Raw genomic sequence first — 24,881 nt, forward strand, 5'->3', positions numbered from 1 at the left:
TTTGTCCAAAAAATTTGACAGAAAATTTCTTTACCGTACTTGTATAGTAATCCTGCACTCAACACTAGTCCGTAAACAACTATTTTGCTAACGCAACGTAACATAGTATTAGCGTTACAGCCTGAGAGCAGTTATTGTTATGTTATATATAACATAATATTGCCTAATTGTGGCAAAGGATAATTTTGGCCATGCAATATATATGCAAGTTATAATGAAGTTTTAATCCAGATATTTTGTTTAGGCTTACATTATATCTCAAAAACATTTAGCCTTGTTTATTATAAAAATTATCATGTGAAAATCTTCAGTTTTTAAAAAGGTATTCAAATATATATTGGGTACCACAATATTCTAAAGGAACATTTGTGCATTGCATGTTATTGTAAAGTTAAGATTCTGACGTAGAGTGTTTACGAAACATCCGCAGTTACAACAGCGTAACTTTTGAAGAAAAGATCCATTGCACCGTTATCAGCTGAGTGTGTTTTATACTTTTAAAGTCTCTAATTTCTCAAGTCATTAGAATAATTAATATTAACTAAAAACTCTAAAAATATAATGAGATAGGATTGATGAAAAAGGAATGTTAAAGAGAAACCCCTTAGTGTATCAAGTATATTGATTAACTCTATAATACTCTTATTTACAATATTATCTATAAAATAGTCTACAGTAATATGAAGAATAAAAAGTAGACCTAATAACTAAAGAGTCATGCTTTTTTTTAATAAGTGGCTGTGGCTGGAGAAAAGAATAGATGAGCGGTAACTAAGCTCTAAAATCTAAAACTTATGTACCGGTATGTAATACTAATATAAATATATGAATCACAGTCTTTAACATTATTATATATATAAGAAGGCTGGAGTAGAACTTTTATGTGTTGGGTGCAGACCTTCTTTCTTGGCATGAATAATGTACAATGTCTCCGTTAGGATAACGTACAAACGCACTGAAAAAGAAGATTTTTATTGAATTCAAGTAACTTGATTAAAAACTAGTTGTTCTGCCCGTGCCTGGCAGCGGGGCAAGAACACTTTAGAAAATCATGAGGGTCTCTAAATCTATCGTAACAATAAAATCTCAATCTTACTCATTGCTTTTTTTGATGAAAATCTATTGTGAATTTGCATTACAATTTTTGGCATAATCAAAAATAATATACTTGATCATACCGTAATGTAAACGTCTATGATGAGAATCAAAAGATTAACTCAGATAAAAAAAGTAAAGAAACAAATAATAAACAGATCTAATCCAACAGTTTTTGCATTTTAAATATTTTAAATGTAACTCAATCCAGTTCTTTAATTGAGGTTTGTGCTCTTAGGTAAGGGTTAGTATTTACAATATTATCTATAGGTTTTAAAAAACCGATATTTTTAGGGAAGTTTCCCATCAAGGATAGGTGTGCGTCTTACGGTTTCCTCAAAAGTTTGTGGTCCTTATTAGCATGATAAATATTAGGCCTATAGATAAGTGACCTCTATGATAAAAAGAAAAAGACAGACCAACAAAAAATTCTATTACCAAATATCATAGACATAAATCTTACTTCATAGAAATACAATTTTTACTATACCGACCTAAAACAATATGGAAACAGATATGATCTGAAAGTTGAGAATATTTGTTAATCCGCAATAACTACAACTACATACATTGTATACATTTTCATATTGAATGGAAAGAAATATTAAAAAACGAAACATAAAAAATATTCAACAGCTGTTTTTTATAATAAACGGCAAACGACTCAAGATGCAGATTGAGTTGTCGCTATTAAAAATTGTAAGCTTGTGTGTGCAGGACTGTCTTGCCTCTATGTCGGGATTGGGTAGAAAGAATGAGGCTTTGCTGGGTGCCTCAAAACTCAGGAAATGAAGGTAACGAAGCCGCGGACAAAGTAGTAAATGTTACCTCAGGAGCAACAACCTTCTGTGGTATCTCCCGTAAGTGTGTGTCATGAGCCGCTGAAACGTGCCAAAAACGATGGGCTAATACACCCCTTCTCAGATTGAGCAAACTCACTCTTCACAAGCCGTCAAAACGGGTCCCCTCGAACTTTTTGAGGTTGGATAAGCGAAGAATTAGACTAACGGTAGAACTGATCACCGGACATGGGCGGTTTAGATAACATTTGCAGCATATGGGCTTGTATGATGGCAAACTAGTCTGTAGAAATTGCGGTAGGTCAAAGGAAACAGTTGATCATCTGCAATGTGACTGTAAACAGCTTTCAGAGTTTAGAAGGACAACTCTTGGTAATTTGGTAAGAGGGAGTTTCCTACCTTCTCGAAGAAGGAATTGATTGGCATACGACAGGTAACTATCCGGTGCTTGTATCTTTAAGGTCGATTGACTAAACATTTTATTGGGGTGTATCTTATTCTACAGAGGAACAACAGTTATAAAATTCTAAAAAAATTAAAGTTCTGCAACAATAAATTTTGTAGAAAGGACAAATGTACTCACCTTTGGTTCCCAAAGCGTTTTTTGCATACAGGGCACACCATTGTTTCTGTCATCATCACACTTTGTGACTCGTACTGCATACGCAACTCTTGTACCTGGAGAGAACAACCACATGAAGAGATACAATACTACAGCAGTAAAACAACTGACAATTCACTTTTTAGAATTAGTTATTCAAAAATAGTATAGTTCACGGAAACATTAGCATAGTCCTGAAAATCTCACTTAAGGTTATCATTGTCATCCGCCATTACTGCAAAATCGTGGACACCTCCTGCAGTTTGTAGACATTATCGTCATCTCCCACGCTCACGGAAACGTTATTATCAAAATCCACAATCACGGCAAAATCCTGAGCATCTCAGTTTGTAGACATTATCGTCGTCTCCTGCGGTCTCAAGAAATGTTATAAATAAGCGTTAGCGATCAAAAGCGTGAAATTTTACACAATCAAAAGTGTATTGCGGTAGCAATCGTAAAAGCTCTGCTCAAACTTGCTTTTCCGACTTTATGATATCTCTCGAGCTTGTACGGCAGGCTCGGCTCAGACAACAAAACTAGGTACATACAGAGTTGTAGCAAATATAAACCATCTAAACTCAGAGTTTTCAATATTACAACCACACGAGAAGGTAAAGCAAAAATCCAAAAATGTAAACAAAAATAACTGTATCGTCACAAAGCTGACACCCATATGGAAGTCATATAACGAGATAGCTTTGACCTTACCTGAAGATGTTCAGCGTACAAGAGCCCTTTGAGTACTTGAGTCTTGCGACGTTCATTGATCTGCTTCTGAAGACTGGCCATTAGGAAGTGTTTGATGCGGATCAGAGGAACTGAATCCGGCAGCTCCTTCAGGGCCTGTAAGGTTCAGGGTGTAAATATATCAAATACTTCCTTGAAAATCTTCTTGGACTCAATCTAAAGCTACAGAATTAAATCTAGACAAGCAATAATAAAAATTATAGCCTGCTTAAGTCAGTAAAATTGTGTTCCACATAACTAGGAGGGTTATTTTTGGTATACAGACTCACAATTGAAATACTTTAACTGATTGTAACCATGGGACCGTGACTTAAGAAAGAATTTTGCGGAACACTGTGCAGCAATAAACCGAATACTGTAAACAACTAGAGTAGAAAGTGCTACTGCTAGTGATAGGCTACCACTAAATACTTTAAATTATGTTAAGTAATTATAGAGGTATCTATTGACCACGATTGACACACTGGCCGGATAGTCAAGGTTCTACTGTAGTATAAAACAAAATGTATTCAGTTTAGATAGTTCATAAAAAAACAAACTCCTAATGGCTTTACAAACACGGTTGCGCCACTATTAACAGTGAACACGGCTGGAAACTTAGACATTATTTAGAAATATAAGTAGGCACTGTTGTTACCAAACATATTTTTAGGAATAAAAAATTCTGAAAGATATAACTTGAAGCTATCTAAATTTAACACAATCTAACCTTAAGAGGAGGTATGCGGTCAGCGTTGCCCTCAAGCAGTGAGAGGGCAGTTTCAAGGTCAGGTTGAGGAGTGTTGGCAGGGGTGACTCCGACCAGCCAGTTGTCTGGGGGGCTGATCAGCAATCTCATCAACCACACGTAAACCTGGCATAGGACAATGGTTAGAAGCTGTAAGTTGTGTGTCTCTTAATGACATGCATGAAAAGACTGTGACTAAAATTCAGTTAAGAGTCTTCACTACTCCTCTACAAAAGGTGCAAAACATGTATTTTCATTTAGCTGCTTCCGATACCAATTGTCGACACTGAAATTTGGAGAAAATCATTTTCTAGCAGTTAAAGCATGTTTAAAACTTTAGATGACCTCAAATATAAATATTTTTATATTTTATTCCAACTGTTGTTTTTTAAGTCCAAAATTGTTAGTTAAATTTTTTTCCCGATCTTGTGAATGTTTACAGTAGGCCAGTAGTAACCCAATACCTCGTCAGCCCCAGACCCTCCTTGTTTATAGACTTTGTCACAGTATTCCTTGGCCCTCTGAATGTCCGACAGAACTGAAACATAGATGGACAGAGCCTGTTCATGTCTGCCTAGTCGGCCCAGAATGATGGCGCGCTCTTCAAACAGACCTGCAAATAAATTATAATGTAAAAATATAAATTAGAACACAAAGAACACTTTTTATTCTTATGGCTAGAGCCAGGTGACGGTATAAACAACACATTAAGAGTCAATGATAATTGGGAAAGTTTAATAGGCTACAGTAAAATATTGGTGCTCAGTCCTAAAGAAAATCCCTTGAAATATCATTGGTTGCAAGAAATTAATTTAGGAAAACGATATTTAGCTATTGAACTCAGCTATTAATTCATAGTCATTAAAAATACTGAAACAAAAAAGCAAACTGTAAGTACTAAACAGAAAGAAGTAGCCAACCAGTAAATGTAGTACACAAAAAGTAAAATATAACATTTTGTAAGGATCAGGCTTAACCAAACGGGAAAGAATACACTTTAGCACAAGAAATGTAAAAAAAATACTAACTATTATATTATACACAACAGTTAAAATATTTCACTGTCACAGACAGAATTCGTAACCAAAGAAGGTTTGAGTTGGGGATAGGAACCATTTCACTAGTTGACAAATTTTTTATGGTGAAATTTTTTTCTTGTGTCACAGTGGACATTTCCCCGCCCAGAAACTGGGAGCCATTAAAAATATTGTTAATTCTAGTTAGCAACAAAACTCACAATCAAAAGGGAAATGAACCAGTACAGTCTCTGGAATGTAGTGCTGAGATTTGTCTAGGAAGGCTAGTAGTTTAGCCTTGATGTGCTGAGCAGCTTGCTGCTCCTGCTGAGTTGCGTTCGGTGTCAGCAGAGCTTGCACTCTCTCCTTGTACTGGTGAATCAGCACATTGTGGAATATAGAGTTGGTGTCCTTCCATGTATGTACCACGTGCTCCTGTAATCAGTATGTGTATCAGTAGTTAAGCCTTGATGTGCTGAGCTGCTTGCTGCTCCTGCTGAGTTGCGTTGGGTGTCAGCAAAGCTTGCACTCTCTCCTTGTACTGGTGAATCAGCACATTGTGGAATATAGAGTTGGTGTCCTTCCATGTATGTACCACGTGCTCCTGTAATCAGTATGTGTATCAGTAGTTAAGCCTTGATGTGCTGAGCTGCTTGCTGCTCCTGCTGAGTTGCGTTGGGTGTCAGCTAAGCTTGCACTCTCTCCTTGTACTGGTGAATCAGCACATTGTGGAATATAGAGTTGGTGTCCTTCCATGTATGTACCACGTGCTCCTGTAATCAGTATGTGTATCAGTAGTTTAGCCTTGATGTGCTGAGCAGCTTGCTGCTCCTGCTGAGTTGCGTTGGGTGTCAGCAAAGCTTGCACTCTCTCCTTGTACTGGTGAATCAGCACATTGTGGAATATAGAGTTGGTGTCCTTCCATGTATGTACCACGTGCTCCTGTAATCAGTATGTGTATCAGTAGTTTAGCCTTGATGTGCTGAGCAGCTTGCTGCTCCTGCTGAGTTGCGTTGGGTGTCAGCAAAGCTTGCACTCTCTCCTTGTACTGGTGAATCAGCACATTGTGGAATATAGAGTTGGTGTCCTTCCATGTATGTACCACATGCTCCTGTAATCAGTATGTGTATCAGTAGTTAAGCCTTGATGTGCTGAGCAGCTTGCTGCTCCTGCTGAGTTGCGTTGGGTGTCAGCAAAGCTTGCACTCTCTCCTTGTACTGGTGAATCAGCACATTGTGGAATATAGAGTTGGTGTCCTTCCATGTATGTACCACGTGCTCCTGTAATCAGTATGTGTATCAGTAGTTAAGCCTTGATGTGCTGAGCAGCTTGCTGCTCCTGCTGAGTTGCGTTGGGTGTCAGCAAAGCTTACACTCTCTCCTTGTACTGGTGAATCAGCACATTGTGGAATATAGAGTTGGTGTCCTTCCATGTATGTACCACGTGCTCCTGTAATCAGTATGTGTATCAGTAGTTAAGCCTTGATGTGCTGAGCTGCTTGCTGCTCCTGCTGAGTTGCGTTGGGTGTCAGCAAAGCTTGCACTCTCTCCTTGTACTGGTGAATCAGCACATTGTGGAATATAGAGTTGGTGTCCTTCCATGTATGTACCACGTGCTCCTGTAATCAGTAGTTTTCCTCAACACTTTAACTGCTAGTTAAATATAAAATTTTTTTCCAAGGCTGAAATCTTTCAATTGAATATCAATAATTCTTAGGAAAAAAAAATCATAATTAGCTCAGCAGTAAGTGACGTCATCAAATTATGGGATACCGGTCCCTCGTAAGCACCAAGAAAGTGTCAGCCATGAAGTCGGTGTTCCATGAGCTCTGGCCACATTGAACACGTAATATTACACTATACTAAAAAAATAATAACACTCGGACACATCTCTTCACCAAGCTGCAATGTGTAATAGCTTATTTTACTTTTAAACCTTGTATTCCACAACATAATAAGATAAGTACTGAGTACTAATATTCTCTTATTGTCGGGACCCGCAAGTTTGCGGTTGAGGGAGGAGCCTAATTACCATATGATTTTGAATGACCCAATGAGAACCGTGCGGTGTTGCCAAATCTAATAATACCAGCTGATTTGAAAATATTGCTCAGTATATTTTAATTAGTGTTGTCAACGGTCAATGTGGCAACGTCGCACTAGCCTTGTCTTGTGATTGGCGGCCACCAACTGCAAACTTACGTGGTCCCGACTATAGAGTTACTTATCATTAGCTTACCAGATAGGGTATGACTAGAGACTTCTGAGTTCTCAGCAGATAATCGAGGACCTGAGGACGAGGTAGATGCTCAACTTCAGGAGTGTCTTCAGTGAATATCTTGAGGCCATCTTCAGGATGAGCCTCCAGAACCCACCCAGCAAACTGGAAAATCAGTTTTACATGCTCCTCTCCTAAAACAGAAATTTGGTTACCAATTGTATGGTCAAATACTTTCAAAATAAGTATGAGTGAAACAAATTAGCGTAAAAAATGCTTATAGCTATAACTAAAAAGACTATAGATGGTCAGGGCTAAATTCAAAGACTCTGTAGGCCTTGGTATAGGTCGCTCTGAAACATACCTTCAAAGGCTCTGTAGGCCTTGGTATAGGTCGCTCTGAAACATACATACAAACATATAAGATGGTATGTTCCAGAGTTCACACACATTGCTCCTTAACTATGTCGCAAATGATAAACTTCAAGAATATAAAAGTAGACTAAACAAAATTTTACAACAAACATTTTTTTTAACATATCAAAGCTTGGTCACCTAGTGTTTGAAGATACTGCACAGTTCGCTCATGGCCTCGCAGACTGCTGTCGCTCTGATTGGCCTGTTTCTGCAGCAACTCCAGAGCCTTGTGGTGCAGTCCCTTGGTCTGGTACAATATGATCAACTCGCTGTACTTATGATGCTTCCGCAGGGTGTGTTCCGTCTCCTCCAAGTGACAATAGTTCCGCCTCAACAACGGAGCCACCAGGGCGTCATTTGTCTGGATGAAACACGAAAATACAACTGATTTGATTGATAGGAATAAGGATGTATGGGTACAAGAGCTTTTTATTATAGGTTTTTTCAGGGAAGGCAGGCTTACCTGAACGGGAAAGAGTCCAATCTGGCTCAAGAAACACAAAACTTTACATTCACTGTTCCCAAGAGTACCTACCACTACCACTCAATTATATAGCTTAAATAGAACAAAAAACTCATCCAATAAAGTCCTATTATTTCTTATAGTTATGGGGAAAACTAATTAAAAATTTGATAACGAAACAAATACTAAAATGTATTTACCTGCAAGTAACATTTGAGTAGAGTGGTGTCAATAATCTGCATCAGTTGCTGGGTGGATTTTGATTCAAATCCCTTTTCTGCAGACTTCTTGTCTAGGATTTTTCGCCGGACCTAGAAATAGACTGAATACAGTTGTTGACATTTCACATCTATATACTTAATCCAATGAAAGTTTTTTCTGTAACAGCCCTTTTCAGCAGTCCTTCTTAACCATATTTTACGACTGAGGTGTCATTTTAAAACTTTGATATAACGGGGAGACACATGGTAAATTAAATGAAAACAAAATATTTTTTAGGGCTTTGCTCCTCTAGCATTTATTTCTAGAGTTTGCTTTCAAAGATCAAGATGCTGACCAACTTTCTTTATAACAGTTGAATTGTGAATTGTAATTTAACAGCTGATCCTTCTGTTGAATGTTAAATCACAGTCAAACTATTAATGAAACAGATTATGAAAATCTGTTTTATGTTGGCTACTTTCTTGAAAATCTTACCTACAACCGTTTTTTAAAGTAGCTGTTTCAGTTTAGTTCTTAGAATTGAAAAATTTCACATAGCAACATTTTTTACTTTCACATCAGCATAGTTTACTCAAAACAAAACGGGTAACGGACCAATGAGGGTCAAGGATTGAGAGAGAAGAAGTAAAATTTTAATGATTCAAACTTCAACTAATCAGCTGTTTAGGAAAATTAATTGTTGAGTGATGCAATTAGTGTTTGGTACAATGTTACAACTAGCGCAGACAAAAGGTTAAGAACAATTAAAGTTACCTCAGTCAAGTACTGGATAAGAGCTAAGAGGCCATTCTCTAGGTCCATGTCATCCAGTTTCACCGAAGACTTGTCGGAAGACTTAGGCTCATCTCTCGCTTGCTGAGGTAACAACATTGGAAACAGTCTAATGACATCATATGGATCTGTGAAATAGAAATGTATTACTATTCATTAATATGGGGAGCGAGCTGGCGAAGTGGCGTAGTGGTCCCTGAGGTCCCGGGTTCAATCCCCACCAAGTCACCAATGGATTTTATCTAAGTGATAATGCCGCAACCCCTAGGTCTAGCCTGAAATAATGTGAAAAAACAATCTTTCTTCTATTTCTTTTTTTTTAAAAAAAGAGGTTGGCGGCCTCTTTTAAACTTGCATTTGCCCGTCCACATAGACTAAGCGCCCGTGCGAGGATCGTTTACAGCAAAGCAAGGAGTGAGCCGGTACAGTACAAAGGTGAAATGTACTGATAAATTTTAGTGGCAGTGACCAGGATCCGAACCCACGACATCGCTGCCTTGGGCCCGAAGTCCGCGACGCTACCGACTGAGCCACCGACTCACATAATTCCAGGCTCGTGCCTAGCGTCCTAGGACAAAAAAAAACTATTAATTAATATAACTTGCACAACTAAATCCCAGGATCAAAGAGAATAAATTGTACTTTAACAAGATTCACCTTAAACATAAACATTCAACTACTGAAAATATTTTCATTAGGTACATTTTTGAAAGAGACACTAAAATACTAACCTTCTACGTCAAACAAATGTATGAACTTTTCAAAGCGGTATAATTTTGAATTTTCTTTGTCATAATATTCCGCCGACTGATAGCTCTGGAGCTCCATGTTGTCGTCAAAAGCGCTGAACCACCAGCCAAGTCTTCATTTTTAAATAAGAAACAAGTGAAAATCACTTTGAACAAAGTAACCTCGACTGAAGGGTAGTTAGAAGGAAATTTACCATTTGAATGAAAGAGGTCTTGCGTGCCATTTGCCATTGCAAGTAGGGTATGGTCGTGCAAAACAAATTTGGAGGTCAACTTAAGTCCGGTCATTTATAAATAACTGAATGCACCATTTCCAACCAGGACTTTAATTTGTTATGATGTTTCCGTACACTTCCCGCCCTTGACGTTAAATTTCTATAGATTTTTTACTTTTTTATGTGTATGGCCAAAAACCGTTTTAGGCCTGTACTAGGAATTACACAAACAAAGAGCATCTATCAGCCTCAGACAGAAATGTCCCTTACTTTCTAAACAGCTTTTGTATTCTCTATTTAGCTTGCATTTACTTATTTACCTGTATCTAGTTTGAGGAATTCCTTCATCGAGTCAAGGAACTTCTTGTTGTGAAACAGATCAAAGGCGTACAATGTTTTTATCTGGTGGATGTTTTTAGCCTTCTCTTCAGGCAAATCATCAGAGAGATTCTGGAAGAAAAGGATAATGTAAGGCCTAACTTTTAGGTACAAAATGTAAAGTAATCACATCTTTAACACTATTGATTTAATCTAAATTATTCCAGTAACACTTTCAAAAGGTTTGGTCTACATTTTCAATTAGGATTAGCCGATTTTGATTTTGTAAAGTGTACATTAGATTCATATTTCAGAATAGCTACCTATTGTCAGAATTATTTTTTTTTAACTTTTGTTACTGACTACGATAGGCTAGTTGGTGAGAACTAAGCTACAGTTTACAATTAGTAGATTTTTCAGCTTCTATTGAATATAAAAATGGTCGTGTCGACAATGAACCAGAAACTACCGTTAGTGAACACAGTAAGTTTTTTTTTTTTAAACTGACAACAGATTTGATAAGGAAATCGGATGTACACTTCTATTTATAGTTAAAGATTCAGCTTTGAAAAAAATTACGACTAGCTAATATTAAAATACACTCTAAATCCACTACAAAACTAAAACCAGATGCTAAATCTCCTACACTCGTACCGTCAGTTTGACCGCAAGTTGGAACTGCTTCTCTTCCAACAATCTATGAATTTGTTTACTGACAGGTAGAGATTGTACGATCCACACGTGCTCGGTGGACGCAGCGTAGACTACGCCCTGACGACACCGACAGGCCAGCCGAGCCTTCAGCGGCAGCGACTGTATCAGCAAGTGAGGTTCAACTGTCCGCACTTCCACACTCTCCGGCAGCAGCGCGAGCAGGTATGGCTCGTCAAACACTATGGAATGTTATTACAAATTTAGGGGTATTTTAACTCAAAAGAGTAAAAGCAGTGTAGAATAGAGTGGAATTGGGTAACTTGTTACTAAGACCCGCTGTATGTTTAGTTGGGACTTTTATGGAAAGTTAAATAGGGATAAGGAATAATGGAAAGCTTAATAATAGGGAATAATAGATCAAGGATGGGTCCTGTTTGTAAAATCAAAAAGCTGCTAGTATTCTGATTACTAGGCTAAATTTATAACCACTTTTCTTTATCCTTTTTAGTGAATGTCCCATTTAGGGAATTAGTGAATGTCCCATTTAGGGAATTAGTGAATGAGGCACAGCTTTACCCATTTTTGAATCAAAAAAGCTCCTGATACTAGTTAGGATCAAATGTTGTGACGCTGTCATTATTAAGCAAGCACTGTATCCACTTGGCTACCCAAAATAAACAAAAAAGCTTTTAAAAAGTTTCAGATTTATGTCTAGATATTAGTTATTCTAATATAGGCTAAGATTCTAAGTATTTACTTACCCAAGTCTATTGGCACCTCAGACCACTTGACAGCCAAATTAGACACAGCTTCACCTGCAGTGTACATTAGCACACTTTGGGTGTCCTTGCCTAACACAAACATGTCATCTGACACCTTGGTGATGCTGGGCTCCTGGTGCTTGGTGCCTGTGGGGAACAGGTCCTTCTGTGTCTTGTCTGGCAACTACAACAGTCAGATGAGTAACATGTAGTGTACATCAGTACACTTTGGGTGTCCTTGCCTAACACAAACATGTCATCTGACACCTTGGTGATGCTGGGCTCCTGGTGCTTGGTGCCTGTGGGGAACAGGTCCTTCTGTGTCTTGTCTGGCAACTACAACAGTCAGATGAGTAACATGTAGTGTACATCAGTACACTTTGGGTGTCCTTGCCTAACACAAACATGTCATCTGACACCTTGGTGATGCTGGGCTCCTGGTGCTTGGTGCCTGTGGGGAACAGGTCCTTCTGTGTCTTGTCTGGCAACTACAACAGTCAGATAAGTAACATGTAGTGTACATCAGTACACCCTGGGTGTCCTTGCCTAACACAAACATGTCATCTGACACCTTGGTGATGCTGGGCTCCTGGTGCTTGGTGCCTGTGGGGAACAGGTCCTTCTGTGTCTTGTCTGGCAACTACAACAGTCAGATAAGTAACATGTAGTGTACATCAGCACACTCTGGGTGTCCTTGCCTAACACAAACATGTCATCTGACACCTTGGTGATGCTGGGCTCCTGGTGCTTGGTGCCTGTGGGGAACAGGTCCTTCTGTGTCTTGTCTGGCAACTACAACAGTCAGATAAGTAACATGTAGTGTACATCAGTACACCCTGGGTGTCCTTGCCTAACACAAACATGTCATCTGACACCTTGGTGATGCTGGGCTCCTGGTGCTTGGTGCCTGTGGGGAACAGGTCCTTCTGTGTCTTGTCTGGCAACTACAACAGTCAGATAAGTAACATGTAGTGTACATCAGTACACCCTGGGTGTCCTTGCCTAACACAAACATGTCATCTGACACCTTGGTGATGCTGGGCTCCTGGTGCTTGGTGCCTGTGGGGAACAGGTCCTTCTGTGTCTTGTCTGGCAACTACAACAGTCAGATGAGTAACATGTATTGTACATCAGTACGACCTGGGTGTCCTTGCCTAACACAAACATGTCATCTGACACCTTGGTGATGCTGGGCTCCTGGTGCTTGGTGCCTGTGGGGAACAGGTCCTTCTGTGTCTTGTCTGGCAACTACAACAGTCAGATGAGTAACATGTATTGTACATCAGTACGACCTGGGTGTCCTTGCCTAACACAAACATGTCATCTGACACCTTGGTGATGCTGGGCTCCTGGTGCTTGGTGCCTGTGGGGAACAGGTCCTTCTGTGTCTTGTCTGGCAACTACAACAGTCAGATGAGTAACATGTATTGTACATCAGTACGACCTGGGTGTCCTTGCCTAACACAAACATGTCATCTGACACCTTGGTGATGCTGGGCTCCTGGTGCTTGGTGCCTGTGGGGAACAGGTCCTTCTGTGTCTTGTCTGGCAACTACAACAGTCAGATAAGTAACATGTAGTGTACATCAGTACACCCTGGGTGTCCTTGCCTAACACAAACATGTCATCTGACACCTTGGTGATGCTGGGCTCCTGGTGCTTGGTGCCTGAAGGAAACAGGTCCTTCTGTGTCTTGTCTGGCAACTAAGTAACTAAGTAAGTCAGATGAGTAACATGTATTGTACAGCTCGTGACATCTAAGCTTGGCTGATTACTACTAGTATCTAGTTCAAAATCATTATTTCCTGTCATGGACACTCTGAATATGTAGTGTAGGTTTTATAGGCCTTGATGCAGTTTAACCCATTGGCGACCTATCACGAGTATACTCGTGATGGCTTCAAGTGGCCCAAAACCACCATCACGAGCTATCTCGTGATGACGACATACTTTATTGTTATTCTTTTTACTTGCATTAAACATTGTTTTAGTAGCTTTTTACAACTTTTAGAGCTATATAGAACATCAAATTTGATAAAAAAGCTATTTAAAGTCAATTATTATATTATGTCATAATATTTATATTGATTGCGTAATATGGACCTATTTCGTTCGCAGCTGTTGGTCACTACGTCGCTAGCTTAGTGACGGCGTATTAGTCAGCTGTCACAATTGTAAACAACAAAATTGTGTTACATGTTTGTAAACATTACGTGTGTCTACATTTTCAAATAATAAGTGTGTTTATATTGGATTTTATGACGAATAAAACAATGAAGTGTCAGTTTTTTCAATAGTGTTTTGTTAGTTTTTAGTTGTTGTTCTATTACAGAAGACAAATTATTTTTCGGAAATGTTTTACCGTAGTTGAAGGTTATATGATGGCTCGTAGGGAAGATTTCTTATATTCCAGTGAAATAGATAGAATTTTATTTGAGGAAAGTGACAGTGACCAAGAACGTAGTAGTGATTCTAGTGATGATTGTTTTGGGGAAGGAGAAGAGTTGGATCCTCGATATCTTGTGGAATCAGATGGTGAAGATGGGATAGCCAATTCAGACCAAGGCGATTGTTTTGGGGAAATTGAAGAGCTGGATCCTCAGGATATTTTGGAATCAGATGGTGAAGATGGGTTAGCCAATTCAGACAGAGACCAAGGTGAGGCTGTAAGTGATAGTGTAGGTTTTGATGAAGTACCTATTGATGATATGGACATTGAAATCGAAATGGGGCAAGGTGATAGGTCCAGTCTTGTACCTTTGGTTTCTGAGTCAATTGAAACTAGGCCTACATCTATGTCTTTTCCTGAGTCAATTGAATTTCCTAGGCCTGTACCAAGTAGGCCTAAACCTAATACTCTTCGAACGAATAAGCCTTCAAAAAGAAAAGTAGGAAGAAATACCGATACAAGACAACCAAAAAAAAGTAGGGCTAAGAAAAAAAGTAAATAAATAAAAAAAGTCACAATGGAACTGGGAAGATAAAGACAATGTCCCTAAAACTATTCCATTTGTTGCTACCCCCGGCCTAAATCCAATTTACGCACGTCGACTGGGAAACACCCCCTCGCAACTTGACATTTTATCTCAGTTTTTAGGGGATGAGTTTTATTCTATGTTGTGTGTTGAGAAAAATGATTATGCAAATAAACAATTGAATGACCCTAATAGAAGAAAGCTTGCTGATGATAAGTTGTGGGTGCCAGTGAGAGTGCCAGAAATAAAAGCATATCTGGCACTTTATATTCTAATGGGCCAGGTAAAAAAGTCAAGGATAAAGATGTACTGGTCGACTAGGAAAATTGTAGAAACAACTATTTTTTCAGAAGTCATGACATATAAGCGGTTTTGTCTTATTTCACGATTTTTGCATTTCTCTGATCCTGATTTTACAGATCCGAAAGATAAATTGAAGAAATTGAGACCGGTAATTTCCTACCTAGAAAATAAGTTTATGGACTTCTATACAATGGAACAAGATGTAGCAGTAGATGAAAGTTTAGTGAAACTTAGAGCTCGCTTGAGCTACATTCAATACAATCCAAAAAAAGAGCTTGTTTTGGTGTAAAGTTTTATAAACTGTGTGAATCATCTTCGGGATATTGTGTTGCATTTAAAATTTACACTGGAGAAGACCAAACTCCTGGTTTGCTGTGCAGCGAGGCTGTTGTACTGAACCTTACACAACCTATACAAAATCAGGGCTATAGGCTTTACATTGACAATTGGTATATGTCACCGAGACTATGTGAGATGCTACTAGCTAGAGATACCCATGTTATTGGAACAGTCCATTACAAGAGAACAAATATGCCAGATGATTTTCCAAATATGGAACTGGAAAGAGGTGAAGCTGTAAGAAGAAGCTGCAGTGGGGTATTAGCAATAAGATGGCTTGATAAAAAATATGTACACGTTTTGTCAACAATCCACGAAGGTGTTCAGTTTGCTGTTGATAAAGAAATAATAATAAGGGGGGAAACAATACAAATAAAGAAACCTAAATCAGTGACTGAATACAACAAGGGCATGCTAGGTGTGGATGTGCAAGACCAGTTTTTGGCATCCCACACAATTATGAGGCGCTGTGTCAAATCTTATAAACATTTTTTTTTATCTGATTGACATGGCAATTTTCAATTCGTTCTGCATTTGGAGGAAGATTCATCAAAAGAAAATGCATTACTCTGACTACAGACTGAATATTGTTGAACAAATGATTGAAAACGTCACACTCCCAGAAAAAAGTTCTCCGGGGCGCCGTTCTTTGCAGGACAATCCCCTGCGCCTACAAAGTAAAGCTTGGGCACATTTTCCAATGGCTATTCCTCCAACTGGAAAGAAAAACCGCCCCACAAGAAACTGCAAGGTTTGTTTTAAGAATAATATACGGTCAGAGACACGATACTTATGCAAGAAATGCCAAGTCGCCCTCCATGTGGACACGTGCTTCGAAGCGTACCACACTAAAAGGGACTATTAGAAAAATAAGAATAGTGTAAGAAGAACTGTAAATAGTGTAAATATGACTTTAAAAAAATGTTTTAAACAGTTACTATAATGAACATGACAATGGAAATTACTTAGCCTACATCTTCTCTCATTGGTAAGTTAGCCTACAATAGCTTACTGGTTTTCCGCTACCGCATGCTAAGTTAGCCTAGTTTATTAGTTTTGTTTTGTAGGTATACATATTACATACCAAGAAATCTAATTAAATACATAGGCCTACTGTGGGCTACATTTTGTAGAAACTTGTCTATGTTTATTCTGATAATCAAGAGATGTATGTCTACAGAAATTGAATAAAGACAAGTGGGCACGTTTTTGCCAACATTTTACCACTTGTAGCGTTTTAGAAAATATTGTGTAAAAAAAACTAAATATTGTATTTAATTAAATCAAAGTTTTCTATGTAGAGAATTAAATAGGCCTATTCTATACAAATATATAAAAGTTAAAGCATTCCAACATTTTTATGAATGAAAAAAAATGGCTTACTTTTAAAATTGTATATATACAGTATTTTTATAAATTTGTGAGGATTACATTAATAAAAAAAAATCAGAAAAAATTTTAAAAAGCATTGTAAGGTATAGAGAATTTCATAAGGATTAAGAAAAATATAATATAAACCACATTTGGTTGAAAAACAAGAGTGTAATAGGTTTTTAATTAAAACTAGGGATGGTCAAGTCTCGAAATTTCGGGAAATTTTCGGGAAATTTTAAATCTCGTTACACGAGACGAGATTTCTTTTTGGCCGAGATTTTTATCAAGACGAGAAAAAAAAAATTAAAAACGCCGGCAGAAAGTCAATGCAATACCCGCAATACAGGAGCGTGTTGTAGTTGCGTTTCGTTTGCGAAGGCGTTCTTATTTAATTAATTCTTTAAATGTAAATATTACTTTAATTATTTTAATAATACAGTATTACTTTAATAACATTTGAGAAGTTTTGTTAAGTGTAAACAGTGTGAGGAATGTTTTATTACTATACAAAGTCAAAACAAGTAACTATTTTATAAAAATTAATATTGCTTTTATTTTATGATTTATTTTATTTTAGGATAAGTTGAACTCTATCCTAACTGATATCACTATGTTTCCTAATCATAGGCATTTTTAATAAGTTAGGCGTGATTAATAAAAAAATGTTATGCTGATGTTTTTTAATAAAAGATTGTAAATATTCTTGCCTATTATCATTATTTTTGTATTTAAACAGTCATCTAACAATGTTAGAAAATCAGGTAAACATTTTGAACGTGCATTTCCCGTTGTGTATGAGAAGGGAAATCCCGTCTCGATCTCGTCTCGAAAATATATGAGAAATAAAAAATCTTGTCTCGTCTCGAACTAAAAATCCAATCTCGTCCATCCCTAATTAAAACCTTACATTTTTTTGGAATTTAATAGGATCCATAGGGGGCAGCATGTAATGTGCTTATTAGGTCTCCAATGGGTTAAATAAGCACACTCTGCTGGTATCCTCTCCTAGCACAAACATATTCTAAAAGAAAAATATAGTAGGCCTATGTAAAAGAAATAATTATTATGTCAAAACTATTTACAAGTTTTTGAAGTTAACAATCTTACAAGTGTTTTAAAAGCATATTAAAAACTTCTAACTAGCCTATATTAAAAATTCCATTACGAATCATTATTTCTACGACTTACTGACAATGCCTAGTAAATGTACAGTTTGTGAATAAGAAACCTATGTTTTCTACTATGAATGTCCTGCAGCTTACAATGGGCTTTTAACCGCTAGGTATTTTCACAGCAAATTTTTAGAGCGAACTATAGGTTTTTTCACCTAGGTGACCAAAATCGTAAGACCTACACTATAAATAAACACTAGACCAACTGCAGCCTGGAGAATGCTGGTACGAAATAGCAGTAAAAAATAATACTCACAGTAACCAATGAGTATTCTCCTTTGAACCCCACTACGATGGTCTCATTGCACCACACCAGTGCTCGAGGAATGTCTTTGACTGTGACATTGTCATCCTGCATTAGTGGAAGAAACTCTCCATGCTTCCAGTAGAAGAAGAGAAGTTTACGTTTGACAGCAACGCACATTCTCACAGTCACTGAGGAAACGCCAGTTAGCGAAGTTGAGTGCTGAAACATTACAAAACTTACTAGACGTTGTTACGTTGATTACATCAAGGATAATTTTTTCTTCCTTTTTTCCCAGTTTAGATTCTACGACGCTAAGGCCCTGTACACATGAGGGCGGCAGCCGCCGCGGTAGCGGTGTGAATTGACCGTCGCTCGACAGCCAGTACTGTATTTACCCAATTATTTTTCTTTTAAACGCGTAACGCTTGACAAATCTTTTCAGAAAAAAACTCAACTAACTCTTGCTACGCAATCTTTTTTAGTTTATGTCCTAAACGTATCTTCTTTTTGTACTTCTGTAATGAACAGATCAGTGTCAAAGTTTTCTGGTTCCACAGCAGCACGCATGGCCATTTAAACTTACACTACGAGCACTCAACTCTAGCCACAGCTACACACTTCACCAACACAGAGAGCGATGTACACAGGGCAAGCGCGCAGATGTCTGTGATCCTATATAGTAGCAACTGCAGTCAACCGCGGCGGCTACCGCCCTCATGTGTACGCTCTCATACCAACTCTAGTAACTTCAACCGCACGGCAGCCGCGGCGGTCGAAGGGAAATCTACGACCGCCGCGGTTAGTTGCGGTTGACTGGAAGTGGGCGGTTGCATGTGAACGGTCCCATTTGCTCCTTTGTACTTTCAACCGCCGCGGTTCCCGCGAAATAGCAACCGCGGCGGCTGCCGCCCTCATGTGTACAGGGCCTAAGCTCCAGCCCAGAACAGTTTTGTACATTACACTATAATTACAAATATCTGAACTCCAACTATCCGAATCGCTGATTATCTGAATTGCTTACAGAATTAATTACAACAATTTTAAACCACAGTAATAAGAATCGTTATTGAAGAAGACAGAAGACGTGATCGCGGCAAAATCCAAAACCTGATTGTGTTGACACCATCATCGTCACCCACGGTCATGGAAACATCGTCATAGTTTTTGCGATCACGGCAAAGTGATAAACATATCCCACGGTCGTGTGTCTCCCGCGGTAACGGAAAATCATAATCGTACTTTGCGTTTGTGGCGAAAGCGTAAATTTACCGATAGGGATTTGTCACCGACACGTTCTACGATCGCAATAGTAAAAGCTCGGAATGACTCGGCCTATTTCTTTCAAAACTCTGAATTTTGGTAAAATCCAATTATCTGAATACTCGATTATCCGAATGGGGTCCGGTCCCAATTGATTCAGATAATTGGGTTCACTGTACTACTACTACTAGTTCTACTGTACTTGGGCTGGATCTACAGGTCATGGAGCATTACATAAAATCCATTGGGGATTGAAAGGATTTCAACAAGGACCGTGGGAATGGAAGTCCCACATTCTACCTCTATAGGCCTACCAAGGGACTTCCGATTGGTCCGTTACTTTACCACACAAATGCTCCAAAGTAAGTAAACAATGCAGTAAACGGCATTTGGTAAAAATATTTAAATAATCAACCAAACCTTATTGTAAGATTAAAAATTGTGCACTTATTTACCAGTTTAATGGATTTCAGTTGGTAACATATAAAATTAGCTTTAGACAAAAACGTCAGGTTAGCTAACTTACCTTAACATCCAAAGTGAAAAGTGTCGCTCCCCTCGTAGACTGCACTGTAGTTATAGGTGGAAAATCTCTATTGGATACATCGTGGACACAAATTATGTTATCTGAAATTAAAAACAATCATTGATTGTTTACCACAATGTATTCAATGTAGCGCAAAATTTCTTTATTCTACAGAGCGGGTTAGTATCTCGCTGAAATATTTGTTTACAAAACTCACCCTGGCTCAATTTTAAAACACACTGTAAAACATGCATCATAACACATAAGTGTAGGCCTATTAATAAATTGTCAGGTAGTTGAATGGGCTCTAATTGAAAGAAAAGGCTATCCAATACTCTCTTTCATCACGACAATCTCGTAGAAAGATAGAATTTTAGGAATCAGCTTTCCTTTATCGTTGTTAGGGCCTGAGCTAGTTTATTTTAAACATCAGAGCAATTCAATATCCACTTTATAACTTAGTGGTTTATTTAAATTAACTTTTGTCCCAGTCCAAAATTTGTCTGCTACAACTGTACCAAGGTTTTGGCGCTGATTGCGTTATGATTAGGCATGCTGTTGTCGAAAACATTACACTTACAATAATATCGGTACCACCGTTTTCCCCATGAATTTGTGCAAGTATAAAATCTATCAATATCTAGGCCCTACACATGGTTACCATATTTTGGCATGGTCAATCCAGATACAAGGGCGAAGGGGGGAGGGAAAGAGAAGGATCAGGGATTTTACAGAGGCCTAGTTATGAATAAAGAGCATACAATACATAAAATATAACTAGACTTTCCCATGAATGTAAGCCAAGTTACAATAGGCCTACCCATTGTGACTCGTTTAACTATAGCAATATCATTTTAAGTTAAGACAACACACTTATTGAAGTTTCTATTCCATCATATTCTTCTGCTAAGCTTGTACCCACGGCTTAACCTGCGATGGTATAACCATAAATGTTATACCTACAGCATAAGAATAAACAGAATATTACAATAATTACAATTACCCTTAACTTAGTTACCGTATTTAATAAATGTAGATAACAACAACTGCATACCGTACAGTCCTAACTTAGGTAGTTTTCATTCAAAACACAGAAAACAAAAATTACCTGACAATCTGATGAGAATTTCATGTTCCGGTATAATTGCCAGTTGCTGGATTGGTTTTTTACTAAAGTTTTTGTTGTACCGCAGAAGCTGAACGTCATGTTTTGGATCCCCATAACGTGATGTCACCTTGTACATCAACAGATGCCCTTGCCTCGTGCCAACCAATAGGTTATCACCTAAATGTGAAAATGGATTTTGAGCACATTTAAAGTAAGTTAAAGCTATTGTGGGAATTTTAAGTAGGCTGGTAGACGGTAGACCTAAACGGTAATTGGAGTGAGGTGTGCTTTCTCGAACTTCTAAAATAAAGATAAGTTATTTGAAATAGATTGACCGAAGTCAGCTTAAAGGGTTAAATGCCTCAAATTTTGTTTAAAAAGAGCTTATTAAAAGATTTAACTTGATATGCTACGATAATCCATCCCCGTTTTTGATAACAAATGCATTTTGCTAACACAGCTAAGTTTTAGGTAGGCCTAATCAAATACGAAACCATACAAGACAAAAAAATAAAATTAGTAACTTATGCCTACCATTTTATAAGAATAGAGGATATCATTCCATGACTCATGCTGTAAAATAGACAACTCAACAATGAATAACCATGAATTAGAAGAATTGCCAGTCAGAAGTCTGGATTATGTCAGTTGCAATAATTTACAGAAAGAATCAGACTACTAAAATACAATGACTTTCAAAAAATAAACTAAGTTAAGCTAATCTGGCTCAGAGGAAATGTGTAGAAATGCTGTTTTCCACCTTGATAGACTAGCAAGGTTTAATAAATCATTTAACTGTGTAATAACTATGATTTGAATAAGTGGTTCATCATAAGATGTCCACCACTTGTTAGCCGATTCGGCTGCAGTTTTATAAGTGACCCGCAGAACAATCAAATAAATACCAGTACATCGATAATAACTTAGATTATTCGATTTACTGGGAGTTTTATTTGTTTAGTTAAGTTAGGTTAAGTTAATATATCCAATGAAATAATCGATATAGAAAATTTTATATATTTGTTGATTTGTAGGCTATACAAGACAGTTGAAACTGCAGCACCAATTCTATCATATTTACGATTACAAACAATAACACAGCTTCATTGGAATTTTTAATCATATCAATCTACCGCATCACTAACTTACCTAAACTTACTCTACTTTGGACAAATCTTGTATTAGGGTAATACCTTACAACTTCACAAAAACTTTGCACTGAAGGAAGTTTTTACAAATAGGCCTAAAGCTATCTTAACCCTCCGAGTGTTATGTGTCGAAAAATCGACACATACGGTAACACACTTTGTGTAGTGTTTTGTGTCGATTTTTCGACTCACAAACACTGTTCACGGCGAAGGCTCTATGACTGACAAAATCGGATTGAACTGGATCGAGTTAGGTATCGTTTTATTTGGCAGATTCTAAGCTTTCTTCCGAGGTCTGTCTCTAAGCGCTTTTTTTTCTCGAGCCGATCATAATTGTAGCAGACAGTTGACGTGCATATTTGTAAACAGCTTGGTTAACCTCGCACCGATGACTGATGTGTTTTATTACGTTTATCATTGTTTAGTGTTAAAAATCAAAATGGTGATATACGTGGTGCATTTATAAGAAGATTTAAGTGATTTTGAAGGGCTGGTTGATGATCCTGAAGAAGTAGGTACCGGTAGTCATATTAATGTAAATTATCAGCCAGATTCCTAGGTATGGTTAGGCTATGCATTCTTAGCTAAACGCTATGTACTGAAATCTGTTTTTTGCCCATAACTTATTTATTTGCAAATCTACTTCTTTATATTATTATATATTTGTAATCCTCATAAAATTTAGAACAAAGTGGCTATTTTCAAATATTTATAGGCCTATAATTTATACAATTTCGTTGAGCGCAAACTTATTTTTTATTGAAAATTTTCCAAAATCTTTTTGGTAATTATATCGACCTCCGGACCTCAAGCGAAATTAAAAATTTTTTTTTCCAAAATGTTCGAAATTTCACGCTGATTTCAAAAATGATTGTCGTTTTTTTCGGAAACGTCCCGTTTTCCAGGAAAATGGGAAAAACGGGAAAAATATTTTTTGCTCAAAACCCATGTTGTGGGTACTCAGATTGTGCGGAATTTCCTCCTGAACAAGAATATGTAAATTTTATTACGATCGGACCACTATTAAGTTGGGTTAGTTTGGTTAGGTTAGGTTAGTTTAGGTTAGTTTACTTACAATACTCATGTTATTGATAAACTTACCTAACCTAACCTAAGTTCCTAAGTTAGGTTAGGTTAAGTTAGGTTACACTAAACTAACCTAACCTAACCAAACTTAACCTAACCTAACCGAAACTAACCTAACCTAACTTAACCTAACCTAAACTAACCTAACTTAACCTAACCTAACCAAACTTAACCTAACCTAACCAAACTTAACCTAACCTAACGAAACTCAACCTAACCTAACCAAACTTAACCTAACCTAACCTAACGAAACTCAACCTAACCTAAACCAACCTAACCTAACTTAACCTAACTTAACCTAACCTAACCTAAACTAACCTATCCTAACCTAACCTAATCTAACCCTAAGTTAGGTTATGTTAGGTTAGGTAACCTGTCCGGTGATGTTTTACTTAAAAGCGATAGTAATAAAAACTACATATTCTTGTTCAGGAGTACCTACAACATGGGTTTTGAGCAAAGAAAAATTTCCCCGTTTTCCCGTTTTTCGGTGATATTTTACTTAATAGTGGTCCGATCGTAATAAAATTTACATATTCTTGTTCAGGAGGAAATTCCGCACAATCTGAGTACCCACAACATGGGTTTTGAGCAAAAAATATTTTTCCCGTTTTTCCCATTTTCCGGGAAAACGGGACGTTTCCGAAAAAAACGACAATCATTTTTGAAATCAGCGTGAAATTTCGAACATTTTGGAAAAAAAAATTTTTAATTTCGCGTGAGGTCCGGAGGTCGATATAATTACCATATTTTTTTTTACCTAAAAAATTTTTTCGAAACAAATGTTCCTTATGTTTTATGTATAATATTGAAGCCCATGATTTTCCAAACAAAATGGTATATAGAACAGTATAATTAACATTGTTTTCAAGCTTCTCAGATCCGTTTTAATAAAACCTTGCAAATGCAAAAAAAATAGGCATCAATACTAGGGACACTCGGAGGGTTAAATGTAATATCCAATTCTTGAATTTGATAGCAGCTCACAAGTCTAAAAATAACGGTTAAAGGGTAATTTAGGTTAGTGATAATTTACCCTAGGATCTAGGCCTAGGCCTAATTAATTCATATTTTAGCCTAACCTAGAAAATACTAAACTTAATAAGTTTTTAGCACAAATTATTTGAAATAGCTAGAAAATAAATGACATTCGAGATTCAAATCATTAATGACATAATAATGGTAAATAATAAACATTGACTTACCGTATGCAGCCAAAGACTCAATCTGCACTGTTGTTGCAAGTTTCAAAAGATGGGCAGATTCGAAAGCCTCATGCATGATGTAGGCCTATATGATAGCCTATTTTAAAAACTCCAACTTCAAGTCACTCCTAAGTCGGTTTATAGAGATAACAAGTTAGGGTAAATATGGTTAGACTACGATAAATTATTGCGATATACAAATCATTATTGATGAGTCAGTGTAAACATAACCTCAACAGTTTGTTTTGACACTTTGCTTTGCTAAGCTAAAAACCTCAGAAATAGTGGATAGTGCTGGGTTCACAACAGACCAACCGTATGATTCGGTTGTGTGTCGAAGAATATCGAACATGTTGTAAGTC

The 24,881-nt window shown here is 37.4% G+C and overlaps 1 protein-coding gene across 1 annotated transcript; it reads right to left on the bottom strand.

Moving 5' to 3' along the window:
• Nucleotides 1-619: 619 nt before the first annotated feature.
• On the bottom strand, nt 620-24,759 carry LOC128984851 (vam6/Vps39-like protein). The gene is made up of 25 exons (XM_054404220.1): nt 24,520-24,759; nt 21,081-21,257; nt 19,973-20,073; nt 18,196-18,405; nt 13,094-13,328; nt 12,914-13,017; nt 12,762-12,872; nt 12,610-12,720; nt 12,458-12,568; nt 12,306-12,416; nt 12,154-12,264; nt 12,002-12,112; nt 11,777-11,960; nt 11,016-11,254; nt 10,364-10,493; nt 9,062-9,207; nt 8,287-8,397; nt 7,762-7,984; nt 7,228-7,400; nt 5,211-5,424; nt 4,438-4,586; nt 3,956-4,099; nt 3,208-3,342; nt 2,479-2,573; nt 620-955 (listed from the first exon to the last, which is right to left on the bottom strand). Exons 1-25 carry the CDS (start codon nt 24,593-24,595, stop codon nt 880-882), a joined length of 3,588 nt encoding a protein of 1,195 aa, XP_054260195.1. The 5' UTR covers nt 24,596-24,759; the 3' UTR covers nt 620-879.
• Nucleotides 24,760-24,881: the final 122 nt, after the last annotated feature.

This window comes from Macrosteles quadrilineatus, unplaced genomic scaffold, assembly GCF_028750875.1.
Source record: "Macrosteles quadrilineatus isolate MER2022 unplaced genomic scaffold, UCM_ALF_1.0 Scaffold_2__2_contigs__length_208266976, whole genome shotgun sequence".
Taxonomy (NCBI): domain Eukaryota; kingdom Metazoa; phylum Arthropoda; class Insecta; order Hemiptera; family Cicadellidae; genus Macrosteles; species Macrosteles quadrilineatus.

Bases quoted from the DNA above. Each gene is read 5' to 3' on its own strand.
- LOC128984851 (XM_054404220.1), bottom strand. From the start codon at position 24,595: ATGCATGAGGCTTTCGAATCTGCCCATCTTTTGAAACTTGCAACAACA. The intron at 21,258-24,519 runs GTAAGTCAATGT...TTTCACATTTAG, and splicing joins TGAGTCTTTGGCTGCATACG to GTGATAACCTATTGGTTGGC. The intron at 12,417-12,457 runs GTGCTGATGTAC...TGACTGTTGTAG, and splicing joins TAGGCAAGGACACCCAGAGT to TTGCCAGACAAGACACAGAA.